Below are 14,293 nucleotides of genomic sequence, written 5' to 3'. Positions count from 1 at the left end.
CGGAGGCCGCCTCATGGACTTCTACGAGGAGTGGGCAGTTATCTCCACGGACCAGTGGGTGCTGGACACCATAAGAGACGGTTACGCCTTGGAATTTGTCCGCCTCCCGAGGGACCGGTTCATCTTCTCCCCCTGCGGTTTGGATCTCAAGAGGATAGCGGTTCAACAAACACTAGACCGACTGCAGGAAATAGGGGCCATCGTTCCCGTCCCCTTCGAGGTGGGCTTGGGCCACTATTCCATTTACTTCGTCGTTCCCAAAAAGGACGGTTCCTTTCGCCCCATCCTGGACTTGAAGGAGGTAAACAAGGCCCTCAGGGTCACCCGGTTCCGCATGGAGACTCTTCGATCAGTGATTGCCGCAGTGCACAAGGGAGAATTCCTCGCTTCACTGGAGCTCTCGGAAGCATACTTGCACATTCCCATCCTGCCGGCTCACCGGCGGTATCTTCGCTTCAAGATTCTCGGTCAACACTTTCAGTTCAAGGCGCTGCCCTTCGGTTTGGCGACCGCACCTCGGACCTTCACAGAGATCATGGTAGTGGTGGCGGCGGCCCTCCGCAAGGAGGGTATCCTAGTACATCCGTACCTAGACGACTGGCTGATTCGAGCGAAGTCCTTCTCACATGGTCAGTCCTCAGTGGCCAGAGTAGTACAATTCCTACACTCCCTGGGCTGGGTGGTGAACCTTCCAAAGAGTTCCCTTGTGCCCTCGCAACACCTGGATTTCTTAGGAGCGAGCTTCGATACCCAGCGGGGTATGGTGTTCCTGCGCCAGGACAAGGCGCAAAGCACTGAGAGAGCACGTGTCTCGGTTTTCGGCTCTGGAAGAACCAACCGCCTGGAATTATCTGCAGCTCCTGGGAGTAATGGCCTCCACCATCGACATGGTACCCTGGGCGTTTGCACACCTGCGTCCACTGCAGGCGTCCCTACTATCCCGCTGGAAATCAGTCTCCCAGGAGTATCAGGTGATCCTGCCGCTTCCACCATTATTTATTTATTTATTTATTTATAATTTTTATATACCGACATTCTTACATTAAAATGCAAATCATACCGATTAGCCAGGAAAAGCCTGGATTGGTGGCTTGTCCCCTCGCATCTGGCTCGGGGAGTCTCGCTCGAGGTTCCCAATTGGGTGGTGGTGACCACCGATGCCAGCCTCGCGGGATGGGGCGCCGTCTGCAAAAGAAGCGCCACTCAAGGGACTTGGACGCCAGAGGAGGCAAAGTGGCCGATCAATCGCCTAGAAACGAGAGCCGTGCGTTTCGCTCTCCAGCGTTTTCTTCCCCTGGTGCAACACAGAGAGGTGAGGATCCTCTCGGACAACGCTACCACCGTGGCCTACATCAATCGTCAAGGGGGGACAAGAAGCAAGCATGTCTCCCTCGAGTCTACTCCCCTGATGGAGTGGGCGGAGAGCAATCTCGTCCGGATAGCGGCCTCCCACATCGCCGGGGTGGACAACGTTCAGGCGGACTTCCTGAGTCGTCAACAGCTAGACCCCGGTGAGTGGGCTCTCTCCGACGAGGCAATGCATCTCATCATCTGTCGTTGGGGGACTCCACGACTCGATCTAATGGCGACCTTTCTCAACGCCAAGGCTCCACGCTTCTTCAGCCGCAGAAGAGAGCACAGTGCGGAGGGGGTGGATGCCCTCGCCTTTCCGTGGCCGTCGGATCAACTGCTCTATGTGTTTCCTCCTTGGCCTCTGGTCGGCAAGGTTCTCCGCAGGTTGGAACATCATCGAGGGACTGTAATTCTCGTTGCCCCGGAATGGCCCCGTCGGCCATGGTTCGCAGATCTACTTCAGATGACGGTGGACGGCCCACTTCGCCTGTCCCATCTTCCTCATCTTCTGCGCCAGGGACCGGTATTTTTCGAGCAGGCAGAACTCTTCTGTCTTGCGGCCTGGCTTTTGAACGGCGCCGTCTCCGCCACAGAGGCTACCCGGAGACAGTGATCTCAACGATGCTTCGTTCCCGCAAGCCTTCGACCTCCGTCGCTTATGTTCGAGTTTGGAAGGTCTTCGAAGCATGGTGCTCCGACCGCGGAGTCCAAACCATGGAGGCGACTGTCCCGCTGATCCTTCATTTCTTACAGGATGGTCTGGATAAGGGTCTCGCCTATAATTCGCTCCGGGTTCAGGTGGCGGCCTTGAATGTCTTGGTACAGAATGACTGCTCTCTACCCCTTCAGCCGGATATCGCACGTTTTCTGAAGGGTGCCAAACACCTACGGCCACCGGTCAGGGATCCTTTCCCTTCTTGGAGCCTCAACTTGGTGCTGCGAACGCTGTCGGGCCCTCCTTTTGAACCCCTGAGGGGGTCCTCCCTCAAGGACCTGACCCTCAAGACGGTTTTCCTGGTAGCCATCTCTTCTGCTCGCCGGATCTCAGAACTTCAAGCCTTGTCCTGCCGGGACCCTTATCTGCGTTTCTCCGACTCCGGGGTTTCCCTTCGTACGGTGCCATGCTTCCTACCAAAGGTGGTCTCGGCCTTCCACGTCAATCAAATGGTGGAGCTTCCAGCGTTTGCTCCAGAGGAACCCCAGTCTCTCCGGCTCCTGGACGTCAAGCGTGTACTGCTCCGTTACCTGGAGGTTACCAATGACTTCCGGGTATCCGATCTTTTGTTTGTCCTCTGGTCAGGACCGAGGAGAGGTTCTCAGGCATCCAAGACGACTATTGCTCGTTGGATAAAGGACGCCATCTCATCGGCTTACATTGCAGCGGGGCGGGTGCCGCCTCGCAGCGTCTCGGCTCATTCCATGCGATCCCAAGCGGCGTCCTGGGCGGAATCTCGCTCCGTTTCCTCCCAGGAAATCTGCCGTGCGGCGACTTGGAAGTCGTTGCACACTTTTTCCAGACATTACAGACTACACCTGGCGCCTCAGTACACGGGTTCTTTTGGCGATCAAGTGCTCCAAGCAGGTCTCTCAGGACCCCACCCGGTTTAGGGAAGCTTGGGTACATCCCACTGTCTGGACTGATCCAGGTACGTACAGGGAAAAAAAATTATTCCTTACCTGCTAATTTTCGTTCCTGTAGTACCATGGATCAGTCCAGACGCCCGCCACTAGGGGTTTCATTAGGTCCTGCTCGGATTCTTCCAGGTATCTTTCATTCTGTTTGACTCTGATTATTCTTACTGTTCACAGCTCCTCACAAGTTGACTGTTGGTGGTCCCATTGACCGTTTGTTTACTTATATCTTTCTCTGTTCCTTTTTGGGAACGGTTCTGGATCCAAAATGTTGTGTTTTGCTTTTGGGCTTTGCTATGTGTAATACTGAACTCCAGCAGAGGGTGCACTACTCTATATGCTGACGCTCTCAAACTCTGTTCTGACTCCATCTGCTGGTCGGGGGATATAACCCACTGTCTGGACTGATCCATGGTACTACAGGAATGAAAATTAGCAGGTAAGGAATAATTTTCTTTTGGTCCATTTGGAGTTGTAGGTGGGGCAGTTACTTTTATTTACTTATTTTTTCACAGTCTTTCTGAAAATGTTATATTAATCTAATTCAGAGCAGTGATATGTTAAAGTATGGGTGCGTAATTCCAGTTCTTGAGGGCCACTAACTAGTTGGATTTCCAGGATATTCCTAATTAATATGCATGAAACATATATCTCATGCATATTCATCAGGTATATCCTGAAAACTGCTTCCATACACATCTCCCCCCATAGCCTGAAAATCCTAGCAATCTTATATAGGTCTCCTAAGGATACTGTATGTGGACTGTACTGCTATGTTCAGACAACATCCAACAAGGCAATGATCTGTGCAGTCTGGGTAAACAAGCATCGGGGTAGCTTGCTTGATGCGGCGGTTACTACCCTTAACCATTAAGCCTTATGCTCACCTTTGATGCAACTCCAACATTACTATCTGCATCAATGGCAGAGGATGGCAGGAAACTTGAATCAAACAGTTACCAACAAGGGCCCTGAAATTGGTGGTTGGTGAAACATATACCTACAAGCCGTTAAGTCCGTTAAAACGGGCTACATCCCTCTGTCTCTCACCTCCCCCTCATTCTCTCTCCCCTCACTCTTCACCACCCACTACCTCCCTCTCCTCTCACTCACTCCCTCCCCCCTCTCTCCCTCCCCCTCAGTCTCACTCCCTCCCTCTCACTCACACTCTGTCCCACTCCCTCCCTCTCTCTCTGTCCCACTCCCTCCCTCCCCCCTCTCTCTCTGTCCCCCCCTCTCTCTCTCTCCCCCCTCACTCAGTCCCCCTCTCACTCAATCCCACTGTCCCTCCCTCTCTCTGTCAGTCCCTCCCTCTCTCTCTCCTCCCTCACTGCCGCTGCCACCGGACGCCGCCGCTGCTGCCACTCAACGCCGCCGCCGCTGCCACTGGACGCCGCCATTTTTTTTCGGCTCAGACCGACGTGCTCGCCCGCACATGCGCGGTAGAGCTGGTCTCTACTGCGCATTTGCGGCACGTCGGTCATCCTTCGTTTATTAGGTAGGATGGGAAAATAAGTGTGGGAGCTTGCTGGGCAGACTGGATGGGCCGATTGGTCTTTTTCTGCTGTCATTATGTTTCTATGTCATGACCTCACTACAGTAAATATTTCTGATGGATTTTTCTTTTGCACTCTCTACAGTAAAAGTATATTTCTGTTGAATTGGCTCATCAAATCCTGCAGCAAATAAAATTTTTAATATAAAATGCTTAATTATTCTGCATTCTTATACAATATGCCTATTATTTTAATGATTTCAAGGTTTTACAGCAAGAGTAAAGCTGGAGCTTGTGTAGGATATGCAATATTACAGCAGTAAAAACATGAGTAGACTACATAGATGTTCTGATATTTATTTTGACCAAAGTTGTACAGCCTTTTCTCCAATCACTACATTGGCTCCCTATGTGTTCCTGCATACAGTTCAAGCTCCTTACTCGTCAGCAAGAGCTTTCGCTCTGCAGCTCCTCATTACCTCTCTCTTATCTCTCTCTACATTGCTCCTTGTGCACTCTACTCATCACTTCTATCTATTCCCTTCTCCTCTACTGCCAGTTTCGACTCTGTGCTTTACACTCGGTGCACCATATGCTTGGAATAAATTTCCTGAGCTAGTGTGTCATGTTCCCCCTCTTGCTTTATTTAAATCCTATCTAAAAACTCACCTTTTTCAGGTTGCTTTTAAATCTTTACTCCTGATTAATTTTTAACCATTATCTTAATAAATAAAATTCCTCAAATCTTTTTTGCCCTGTAAGTTTGTCTTGATTAGATTGTAAGCTGTACAGAAAAGGGACTGTCTCATATGTTTTTGTACAGCACTGTGTATGTTGAGTAGAGCTAAAGAAGTGTTAAGTAGTAGTAGTTATGTACCTTTGTAATGTGTGGTATGTACATTTTCTAGGTTTCAAAGTGTAATTTGAATCGATATTGGAAAGAGATATTGATAACAGAATTGAGGCTCTAGGAATGCAACAGAAAAGGACTAAAACAACTGGCTAAAGATAGGACCATTGAAATTTTTTTCCCCCCCATAGGCAGAGGAAATGTTGGTGCTTTTGTGGGATTAGTAGTGGCAGAAGAGGGGAGTATAGATGTCCATGGCACAATCTCCATCTGTTTTCATACTCTACAACTGCTGACTCTTCATGTTCTTCCACTCTCAGGAAACCCACGATGAGAACTAGAGGAGAGTAATATAATTGAGGGTAATAATTCACCTTCCATCCTCCCAACTGTTCCTTACTTCTTCAGGGTAGAAAGATTTTCTTTGGCTAAAGCAGCAAAAATGGCTTGCATCTCCCTTGTTTGGCTTCATCCTAATGAAGAGATTTGAGGGAAAGTTAGAAGCAATGTTTGAAATAGGTGATTGATTGATTGTAATAGGGAGGAAAATAAAGCAAGTAAAAGTGTACCAATGCCAAGGTTACAGATTGAGAAATTCAGTGCGATTGCAGAAATATTACAATTGAAAAATAATGTAAATATAAAAATTAAATTTTACTTCTGGAAAATTGTTTTCCATGTCTTTCATTTTATGTACACAAAGAAAACCAAACTCGCAGTGCATCCATCCTCTGCATCACAAAGAAAGATATCCCAAGAAAACCTGCTGGCTAAGGAAGAGGAGTACAAGTAAGAATGCTTAATAAACGGATGGTAAAAACATATTTTAGCATCTGATTCACTAAGTTTTTATTTTTCCATAGACAGAGAATGGAAGAAAAGCCTTCATGAATCAGACCTTTTAGTGTTTCTGTTGAAGGCATGTGATCATGCTTTTTCTAGAAGAAAAGCTTAAATATTTGTAACACCATCTGATTTTTAATAGATTGTGGAAATATCATTGAAAATTTATATTCCCTGTTCGTACCAGGATCAGTCCAGGACACCTGGGTTGTGACTCCGCACCAGTAGATGGAGACAGAGCAAGATCTGTCGGGCTCGGCCATATATGGCCATGTGCCTGCCACAGCCCCATGGCCATGTGCCTGCCACAGCCCCCTCAGTCTTACTCTGTCTCCAGTAGATGGTGCAGGTGCAGTCACAGCCCCTGCCTGCCCTGGTACTGGTAGTTAGTCAGGGTTGAGTTTTCTTCTGTGTTTTTTAGTCAGTACTGGTTTGCTATAGTTCCAGTCTTTTTTTCTTAATTTTTTTTCTTAATTTTTCTTAAATTTTCCTGTGAGGAAGTCCCGTCCGCCCTACCTCCCAGGGGGGTTGGGAGGTTCTGAGGGGACCATCCCCCCCTGGTAGAGGCCGCTGCCAGGGTTGAGGACCCGGCTAGTCCAGTGGCAGCGTCGGGGGTGACACCGGGAGCCCGGTTCACTCACCCCCGCTGGAGCAGGGCCCCAGGACCGAGGACAGCGACAGGTTTGAAAAAAAAAAAAAGTTTTATTTTGCAGTTTGCGTCCCGCCGGCTCTCCTTTACTTTCGGCTCTGTCTCGGGGTACCTCGGGGTGGGGTCGCCGATTGCCGGGGGGTAAATTTTGATTTCTGCTTGCGCCGCGATCGCGTGAATACCTCGGGGATCGATTTGTCGGGCCTGCGGCTCGGCGCGTGCGCGCCTTTCTAGGGAGGGCCTGTGTTCCTCTTGCATCCCGGGAGGTGAGGGTCCCTCCGGGACACCGCGGAGCAGCCGTTCTAGGCCCGTTCGTTCGCCGCCGCGCAGTAATGCAGCAGCAGCCAATCCTCCGGAGCTCTTCCTGCTCAGCGCGGAAGTGGCGGCCATTTTAGGCTCCGCCCGCGAAATCGCGCGGGAGCCGGCAGGGGATGCCGGCCCTCCTCCCGCGCTTTCCCCGCAGCGGGGGCCGGCAGGGGGAGATGCCCCGGGGGGAACCGGGTCCCCTGAGGCTACCAGTGCAAATGAGAGTTCGTCGGGCTCCGGGGAGTTTTCTGAGGATTTTGCGCTACTGTTGCGCAAACTCCTCCGCTATAAAGGCCGCAAGCGCAGGCGTCCAAAAGCGTCCAGGGGAGCTTCTCGGTCCGGTCCTCCGAAGAAGGGGCCCGCGGATTTGTCCCACGCTCCACCCAAAGGGAAGCGGCCTCTCAGGGGGGTCCCGCAGGACTCTGACAGCGACTCCATGTCCGAGGAGGATGAGGATTACCCGGAAGAGCCTCCGTCGGGGACCCAAGGGCCGACAGGGGATGATCCCACTCAGCCCACCGCGGGCAAAGGGGCGCAGGCCGTGGAAGGGGACGACCCTAAGGTGGTCCGTCTTTTTCGTAGAGAAGAACTGTCCCCACTTATTCCCGCCATTCTCCAAGAGCTGGGGATAGATGCGCCGCCGGTGGTAGCCCGACAGGAAGCCAACATGGATCCAGTACTGTTGGGTCTCACGGGCCCAGAAGTGGCTTTTCCTTTTCATTTTTCGTCTACGGATATCCTGTTTCGGGAATGGGATACACCGGAGTTAGGCCTAAAGGTCAGTAAGGCTATGGATAAGCTCTATCCGCTCCCTGAGGATGCGTTAGATCTCCTTCGGTTCCCAAAGGTGGATGCGGCAGTCTCCGCGGTGACGAAGAGGTCGATGATCCCGGTCATGGGGGCTACTGCTCTCCGAGACATTCAGGACAGGAAGCTGGAGGTGCAGCTCAAAAATATTTTTGAGGTCTCAGCTTTGGGGGTCCGGGCCGCCATCTGTACCAACTTTGCTATGCGGGCCAGTCTGCGCTGGGCTCAGGTTCTTCAGGCCAACGCGGATCTGTCAGCAGAGGAGGCATCACAGGCGGATCGTTTGGAAGCAGCAATCGCGTACGGAGCGGATGCTTTACACGATCTTCTTCGCACGTCGGCGCAAGCCAAGGTGGCTTCCATCTCGGCGCGCCGTCTTCTGTGGCTGCAAAATTGGGTGGCGGATGGATCGTCCAAGGCTCACTTGGGAGCACTGCCGTTCAAGGGCAAGCTGTTGTTCGGCAAGGAGTTGGATGATTTGATGCTGTCCCTTGGGGAGAATAGGGCTTTTAAGTTGCCTGAGGACAGGTCCAGAACTCTGTCCTCATTCACTGGTCGGTCCCGTTTTCGGGGAAACAGGAGGTCGCGTCCTCAGAGGTCTGCCGGGCCATCCTACAGGTCAGCCCCCTCCCGCTCCTCTCAGTGGCCGCAGTCCTTTTGGGGGAAAAGGTTCGGTAGACAAGGAGGAACCCCGTCCGGAACGGGGCCCAAGGCTTCGCAATGAGATACGGCCGGCCCATCCCTCACTTCAACCTCAAGCCGTTGTTCCAATCGGGGCGAGGTTGACATTATTCTTCGGGGAATGGGCCAAGGTAACGACGGATCAGTGGGTCCTCGACGTGATAAGACACGGCTACGCATTAGATTTTGCTCGAACTCCATCCGACAAGTTCCTGGTCTCGCCCTGCAAGTGTCCAGAGAAGAGGGCAGCAGTGCTAGGAACCCTTCGGCGCTTGGAAAGCCTGGGGGCTATTGCCCCCGTACCTCCCGGTCAGCAAGGCAAGGGCCGTTACTCCATTTATTTCATCGTGCCAAAGAAAGACGGCACGTCAAGGCCAATCTTGGATCTGAAGGGCGTAAACCGATGTCTTCGCGTTCCTCACTTCAAAATGGAGACGATTCGATCGGTGATTGCTTTGGTACGTCCAGGTGAATTCCTGGCCTCTCTGGATCTTACGGAAGCGTACCTCCATGTCGGTATCCAGCAGTCGTTCCAACGTTTTCTCAGGTTCTGCATCCTGGGAAAGCATTACCAGTTCCGGGCGCTCCCGTTTGGTCTTGCAACGGCTCCTCGGACCTTCACGAAGGTGATGGTGGTGGTGGCAGCGCAGCTCCGCCGGGAAGGTTTCCTGGTTCATCCCTACTTGGACGATTGGTTGATTCGAGCCAAGTCCGAGACCCAGTGCCGTCTGACAGTGGCCAGGGTCTTACAGCTCTTGCAGTCGCTGGGCTGGGTCGTCAACTTCAGCAAGAGTCAACTGGTACCCACCCAGTCTTTGGAATACCTTGGAGCTTTATTCGACACGAAACAGGGCAAGGTGTTCCTATCCCAGGACCGGATATGCAAGCTTCAGTCTCATGTGAGGCGGTTATTGTCTCTTCGTCTACCGCGGGTCTGCGATTACATGATGGTTCTGGGTTCTATGGCGTCCACTCGGCGCGGCGAGTTTCGGAGTTGCAGGCATTGTCCTGTCGGGAGCCGTTTTTGCACATTTCCGACACTGGAGTCTCCTTGCGAACGGTCCCTTCTTTTTTGCCAAAAGTCGTGTTGGCGTTTCACTTGAATCAGTCTATTGAGCTTCCCGCTTTTGCGGTAAGGGAGTCCTCAGACCCGAAACTGAAAGATTTGCGGAAGCTGGATGTGCGGAGGTCTCTCCTGCGCTATCTTGAGGTCACCAATTCTTTCCGGGTGACGGATCACCTTTTTGTTCTGTTTTCCGGTTCGAAGAAAGGTGCCGCGGCTTCTCGGACGACGATCGCCCTTTGGCTCAAGGAGGCCATTGGCTCAGCATATCTATTACGGGGAAAACCGGGTCCAGTGGGTCTCAGGGCTCACTCGACGCGTTCCCACGCTGCGTCTTGGGCGGAATCTTCTCAGGTGTCGCCTCAAGAGATTTGCAGGGTGGCTACCTGGAAGTCGTTACACACCTTCATTAGACACTACCGGTTGGATGTGCAGGCTACTGATTCTGGGGGGTTTGGAGGGAGGGTACTCCGAGCAGGACTCTCTGCTTCCCACCCTCGGTAAGTTGGCTCTGGTACATCCCAGGTGTCCTGGACTGATCCTGGTACGTACAGGGAAAGGAAAATTAGTTTCTTACCTGATAATTTTCGTTCCTGTAGTACCAAGGATCAGTCCAGGATCCCGTCCGAGTTATTGTTCTGAAGTAACGGAGAGTCCGCTCGTTCTTTTGATTATCTAATCTGTTGCCTTGTTTCGCTCCCTTGGTCGGGGGAGTTCTGTTCCAGTTGGGGTCATTGAAGTGTTTCCCGTTAAAGTTCAGTAATATAGTTAGTTTCTTTGGGTGTGCTACTTTGACATTACGTAAGACTGAGGGGGCTGTGGCAGGCACATGGCCATATATGGCCGAGCCCGACAGATCTTGCTCTGTCTCCATCTACTGGTGTGGAGTCACAACCCAGGTGTCCTGGACTGATCCTTGGTACTACAGGAACGAAAATTATCAGGTAAGAAACTAATTTTCCTTTGGTATCATCATAAAAATATTTTGAAATTAGCATTGGCGTACACCATAGCAATGTTTCTCAACTATCAGTGCTGGTCCATGACACAGTTTCTACCAGTTCATGGAGCAGGACTGCCTGATTGGCAACCCTCTGCCTGACTGTCTGTCATGTGTCACATCACTTCCTCCCCTAGTGCTGTTAGTGGGTGGAATGGGGCCATTGCTACTTCCCTGCTCACCCCGCTTCATAACTGCTGTTAGTGCACAAGAAGTGATCAGTGGACCAGAAGCAGCAGTGGCCTGTGCAGGCCAAGAGATCCGTGACATGCCAGGACCTGCATGGATTTAGAGATCAGCAGCAGTAAGGAATGAGAAGGGAAAAAGACACTGGTGAAGGTGGGGGGAGGGAAAGAGAGAGGGTGAGATTGGTGGAGGGAGAGAGTGGGCAAAGAAATCAGTTGTGGAGTCAAGAAATCAGCAATAACATAAGGGAGGAGGGAGATATTCACATGGAGGTGGAGGGAGAGAGAGGGAATGAGAATGGTGCAGTGGGAAGCAAAGGTAGGTAGACAGTCCATATCTGCTCAGGACCATTCTTTTGGGGCATCAGGAGGCAAACCAGGGCAACCACTCCAGTCTTCACACATTGGGAGACCTTGCGCCCCCATAGTAACCCCTTCCCCTCTTCTTAATGCAGCCCAGGTTCAAATAAAAACTTATGGCTACTGCCCTTTCCTCTTCCTTTCTGAGGCAGCATGGGCAGAGCTGAAGAACCATTGCTGTTGCTGTTCACTGTGGTCTTCTGAAATCAGAGGTGAGAGGAAGTTTTCCCATCCCACATTTGCCGTCCTTGGGGTCTTTTTCCTCCCATAGAGGCAACGGAAGCCCGGGAGTTGATCAGCTGGGCGGAGCAGCAACTGGACAGGATAGCAGCCTCTCATATTGCCGGCATAGACAACGTTCAAGCCAATTTTCTCAGCCGCCACCAACTGGATCCCGGGGTGTGGTAGCTCTCAGACGTCTTTCGCCTCATATGTGACAGGTGGACCAGGCCGAGCGTAGACTTGATAGCAACATTCCGCAATATCAAAGCCCTGTAGTTCTTCAGTTGACGCTGGAAACCAGGAGCAGAGGAAGTAGATGCTCTGGTCCTCCCCTGGCCGAGTGACGTCCTCGTTGTACGTGTTTCCGCCCTGGCTGTTGGTCGGCAAGGTATTGCGTCGTGTAGAAGCTCATCTGAGTGAAGTGGTTCTGGTAGCGCTGGAATGGCCACGGCATCCATGGTTTGCGGATCTGGTCAACCTAGTGGTGGATGGCCCTCTAAGGTTTCACCTGTTGCCGAATCTCCTGTACCAGGAGGCCCGTTTATTTGGAAGAGGCAGATTGCTTTTGTCTAGCGGCATGGCTTTTGAGAGGCAGCGGTTGAAGAATAAGGGTTATTCAGATGCGGTGATTGCTAGCCTTTTACAGTCTTGAAAATCCTCTACCTCCTTTGCTTACATCAGGATGTGGGGAGTTTTTGAGTCTTGGTGCGTGGGTCTTATAAGCTGGCCTGGCTAAAGATTTGTCCTTTAGTTTCCTGAGGGTCCAGGTAGCGGCTCTAGGTTGTTTTCCGTGGAAAAGTACAGGGAGTTGCCTTGGCAGCACATCCGAACGTGGTGCGTTTTCTGCTGGGGGCGAAACATTTGCGCCCTACGGTCCTTATCCTTGTCCTTCATGGAGTTTGAATTTGGTTCTCAGGGCCCTGTGTACATCACCATTTGAGCCTTTAAAGCGGGCGACTTTAAAGGATCTTACCTTGAAGGTTGTTTTCCTCGTGGCTATTTCTTCAGCTCGGTGGGTGTCGGAGCTTCAGGCCCTGTCTTGTAGGGAGCCCTTCTTAAGGATTACGCATATGGGAGTCTCTTTGAGGACAGTCCCCTCCTTTCTTCCAAAGGTGGTATCCTCTTTTCATTTGAATCAGTTGGTGGAGCTCCCTTCCTTTCTAGACTTGGACCCTTCTAATCCTCGGTCTAAAGATTTTTGAACGTGAGGCGAGTTCTAATGCATTAGTTGGAGGTTACGAACAGCTTCTGCTTGTCAGACCATCTTTTCGTGCTGTGGAGTGGCCTCAGGAGAGGACACAAGGCCGTTAGGGCCAGTATCGCATGCTAGTTGAAGGAGGCTATTGCCTCTGCGTATATTGTTCAGGGTCGTCCGGTTCCGGTCGGTCTTCAAGCTCATTCTGCCCAGTCACAAGTGGCTTCGTGGGCAGAGCGTCAGCCACAGGAGGAGATTTGTAGAGCAGCTTCTTGGAAGTCTTTGCACACCTTTGCTAGACATTATCGGTTGGATGTCCAGGCCCCAGATTCTGGGGGGGTGTGCTCTGAGAGGGACTCTCGGGGGTCCCACCCTACTTAGGGAAGCTTTGGTACATCCCAGGAGTCTGAACTGATCCAGGTACGTACAGGGAAAGGAAAATTGGTTCTTACCTGCTAATTTTCATTCCTGTAGTACCACTGATCAGTCCAGAGTCTCGCCCTTTTCAGAGTTGGGGGAAATGGAGAGTCTGCTCAGTCGGTGATTATTGATTACTCTGAGATTTGTTTGAAAAGTTCACACAGGTTTCTGCTCCCCTTTTAGGATGTGAGTATAAGCAGGATTTGTTGTATGCGTTATAGGTTTCTCTTCCCTCTGCTCATTAAGGGGTGAAATTGTTAATAATTTTATTAAGGTTTATTCTTTACGCTTGGATACAGTATAATACTGATGGCTGTAGGTAGCACCTCGAGGTATAGGGCAGTGTCAGTCAAAAACTTCTCTGTCTCTATCTGCTGGAGGGGAGGCAAAACTCGGGAGTCTGGACTGATCCGTGGTACTACAGGAATGAAAATTAGCAGGTAAGTACCAATTTTCCTTTAGGTTGTTAAGTTATCTGTCTGTATGTAGCTGTTTTATCCAGCTGAATATCTGGAGCAAATTAAACAGATAACTTTATCTGGATAACCTGATCTCTTGCCAGCTTACTGAATGTGAACCTTCGTATTCTGACCTTTTTATTTAGCTAGCATGGATTTGGCTGTGTATTTGTAAAACTGGGAGAAAAAAGATCCAGCTAGACAAAAGTTTTTTGCATACTTTGTCATTTTTTGGACCTCACCTTGCAGGACAATAATACATAGATATTAAAACTGAAGTCAAAATTTGTAAGTGTAAATGTAATACAGTTGTAAAGATGTATGATCTGATATATTTGCAAGCCTTAGGTATTTTATACAAATTATTTTTAGTATCTAATCACAAGTTGGGAAAATGTTCTTATTAAACCATCATAAATCATTACAAATATTAATTTTTTGCTAAGTTCTTCTACAGAAGTAATAATGACTCAAAGTGTCTCATTGTGTTAGACGTCTAAATGCAGAACTGGAAGCAAAAACTGCAGAGCTGGTACGTCAAGCTGAAGAAGTAATGGTGAGAAACTTGGTTCCTTATCAAGGGTAATTTTCAAATAGCTTGTGAAGAGTTAAAATCTGCGAGTCCTTTGTATCCTCAGACTTTAGCCCGAATTTTCAAAATGGGCTTATGCACATGTCCACTTTGAAAATTTGTGAGTTGTCCAATTAAGTGTGTAGACATTTATTTATTTGTGTATTTAGCTCACACATTTTCATTGGTAGCTCGAGGTGAAT

General features: G+C 50.3%; 1 protein-coding gene across 2 annotated transcripts in view; it reads left to right on the top strand.

Annotated features, from left to right (window-relative positions):
* TEX9 (testis expressed 9) overlaps positions 1-14,293 on the top strand; it is an 82,116-nt gene that overhangs the window by 10,004 nt on the left and 57,819 nt on the right. For both annotated transcript variants that reach the window (XM_029575112.1, XM_029575111.1), the window contains 2 exons: positions 6,034-6,119; positions 14,012-14,075. In XM_029575112.1, the coding sequence (XP_029430972.1) occupies positions 6,034-6,119; positions 14,012-14,075 (150 nt within the window). The remainder of the gene's footprint in view (positions 1-6,033; positions 6,120-14,011; positions 14,076-14,293) is intronic.

Source organism: Rhinatrema bivittatum, chromosome 13, assembly GCF_901001135.1.
Source record: "Rhinatrema bivittatum chromosome 13, aRhiBiv1.1, whole genome shotgun sequence".
NCBI lineage: Eukaryota > Metazoa > Chordata > Amphibia > Gymnophiona > Rhinatrematidae > Rhinatrema > Rhinatrema bivittatum.
The sequence above is the reverse complement of the archived record's forward strand: the minus strand, read 5'-3'. Positions and strand labels throughout refer to the sequence as shown.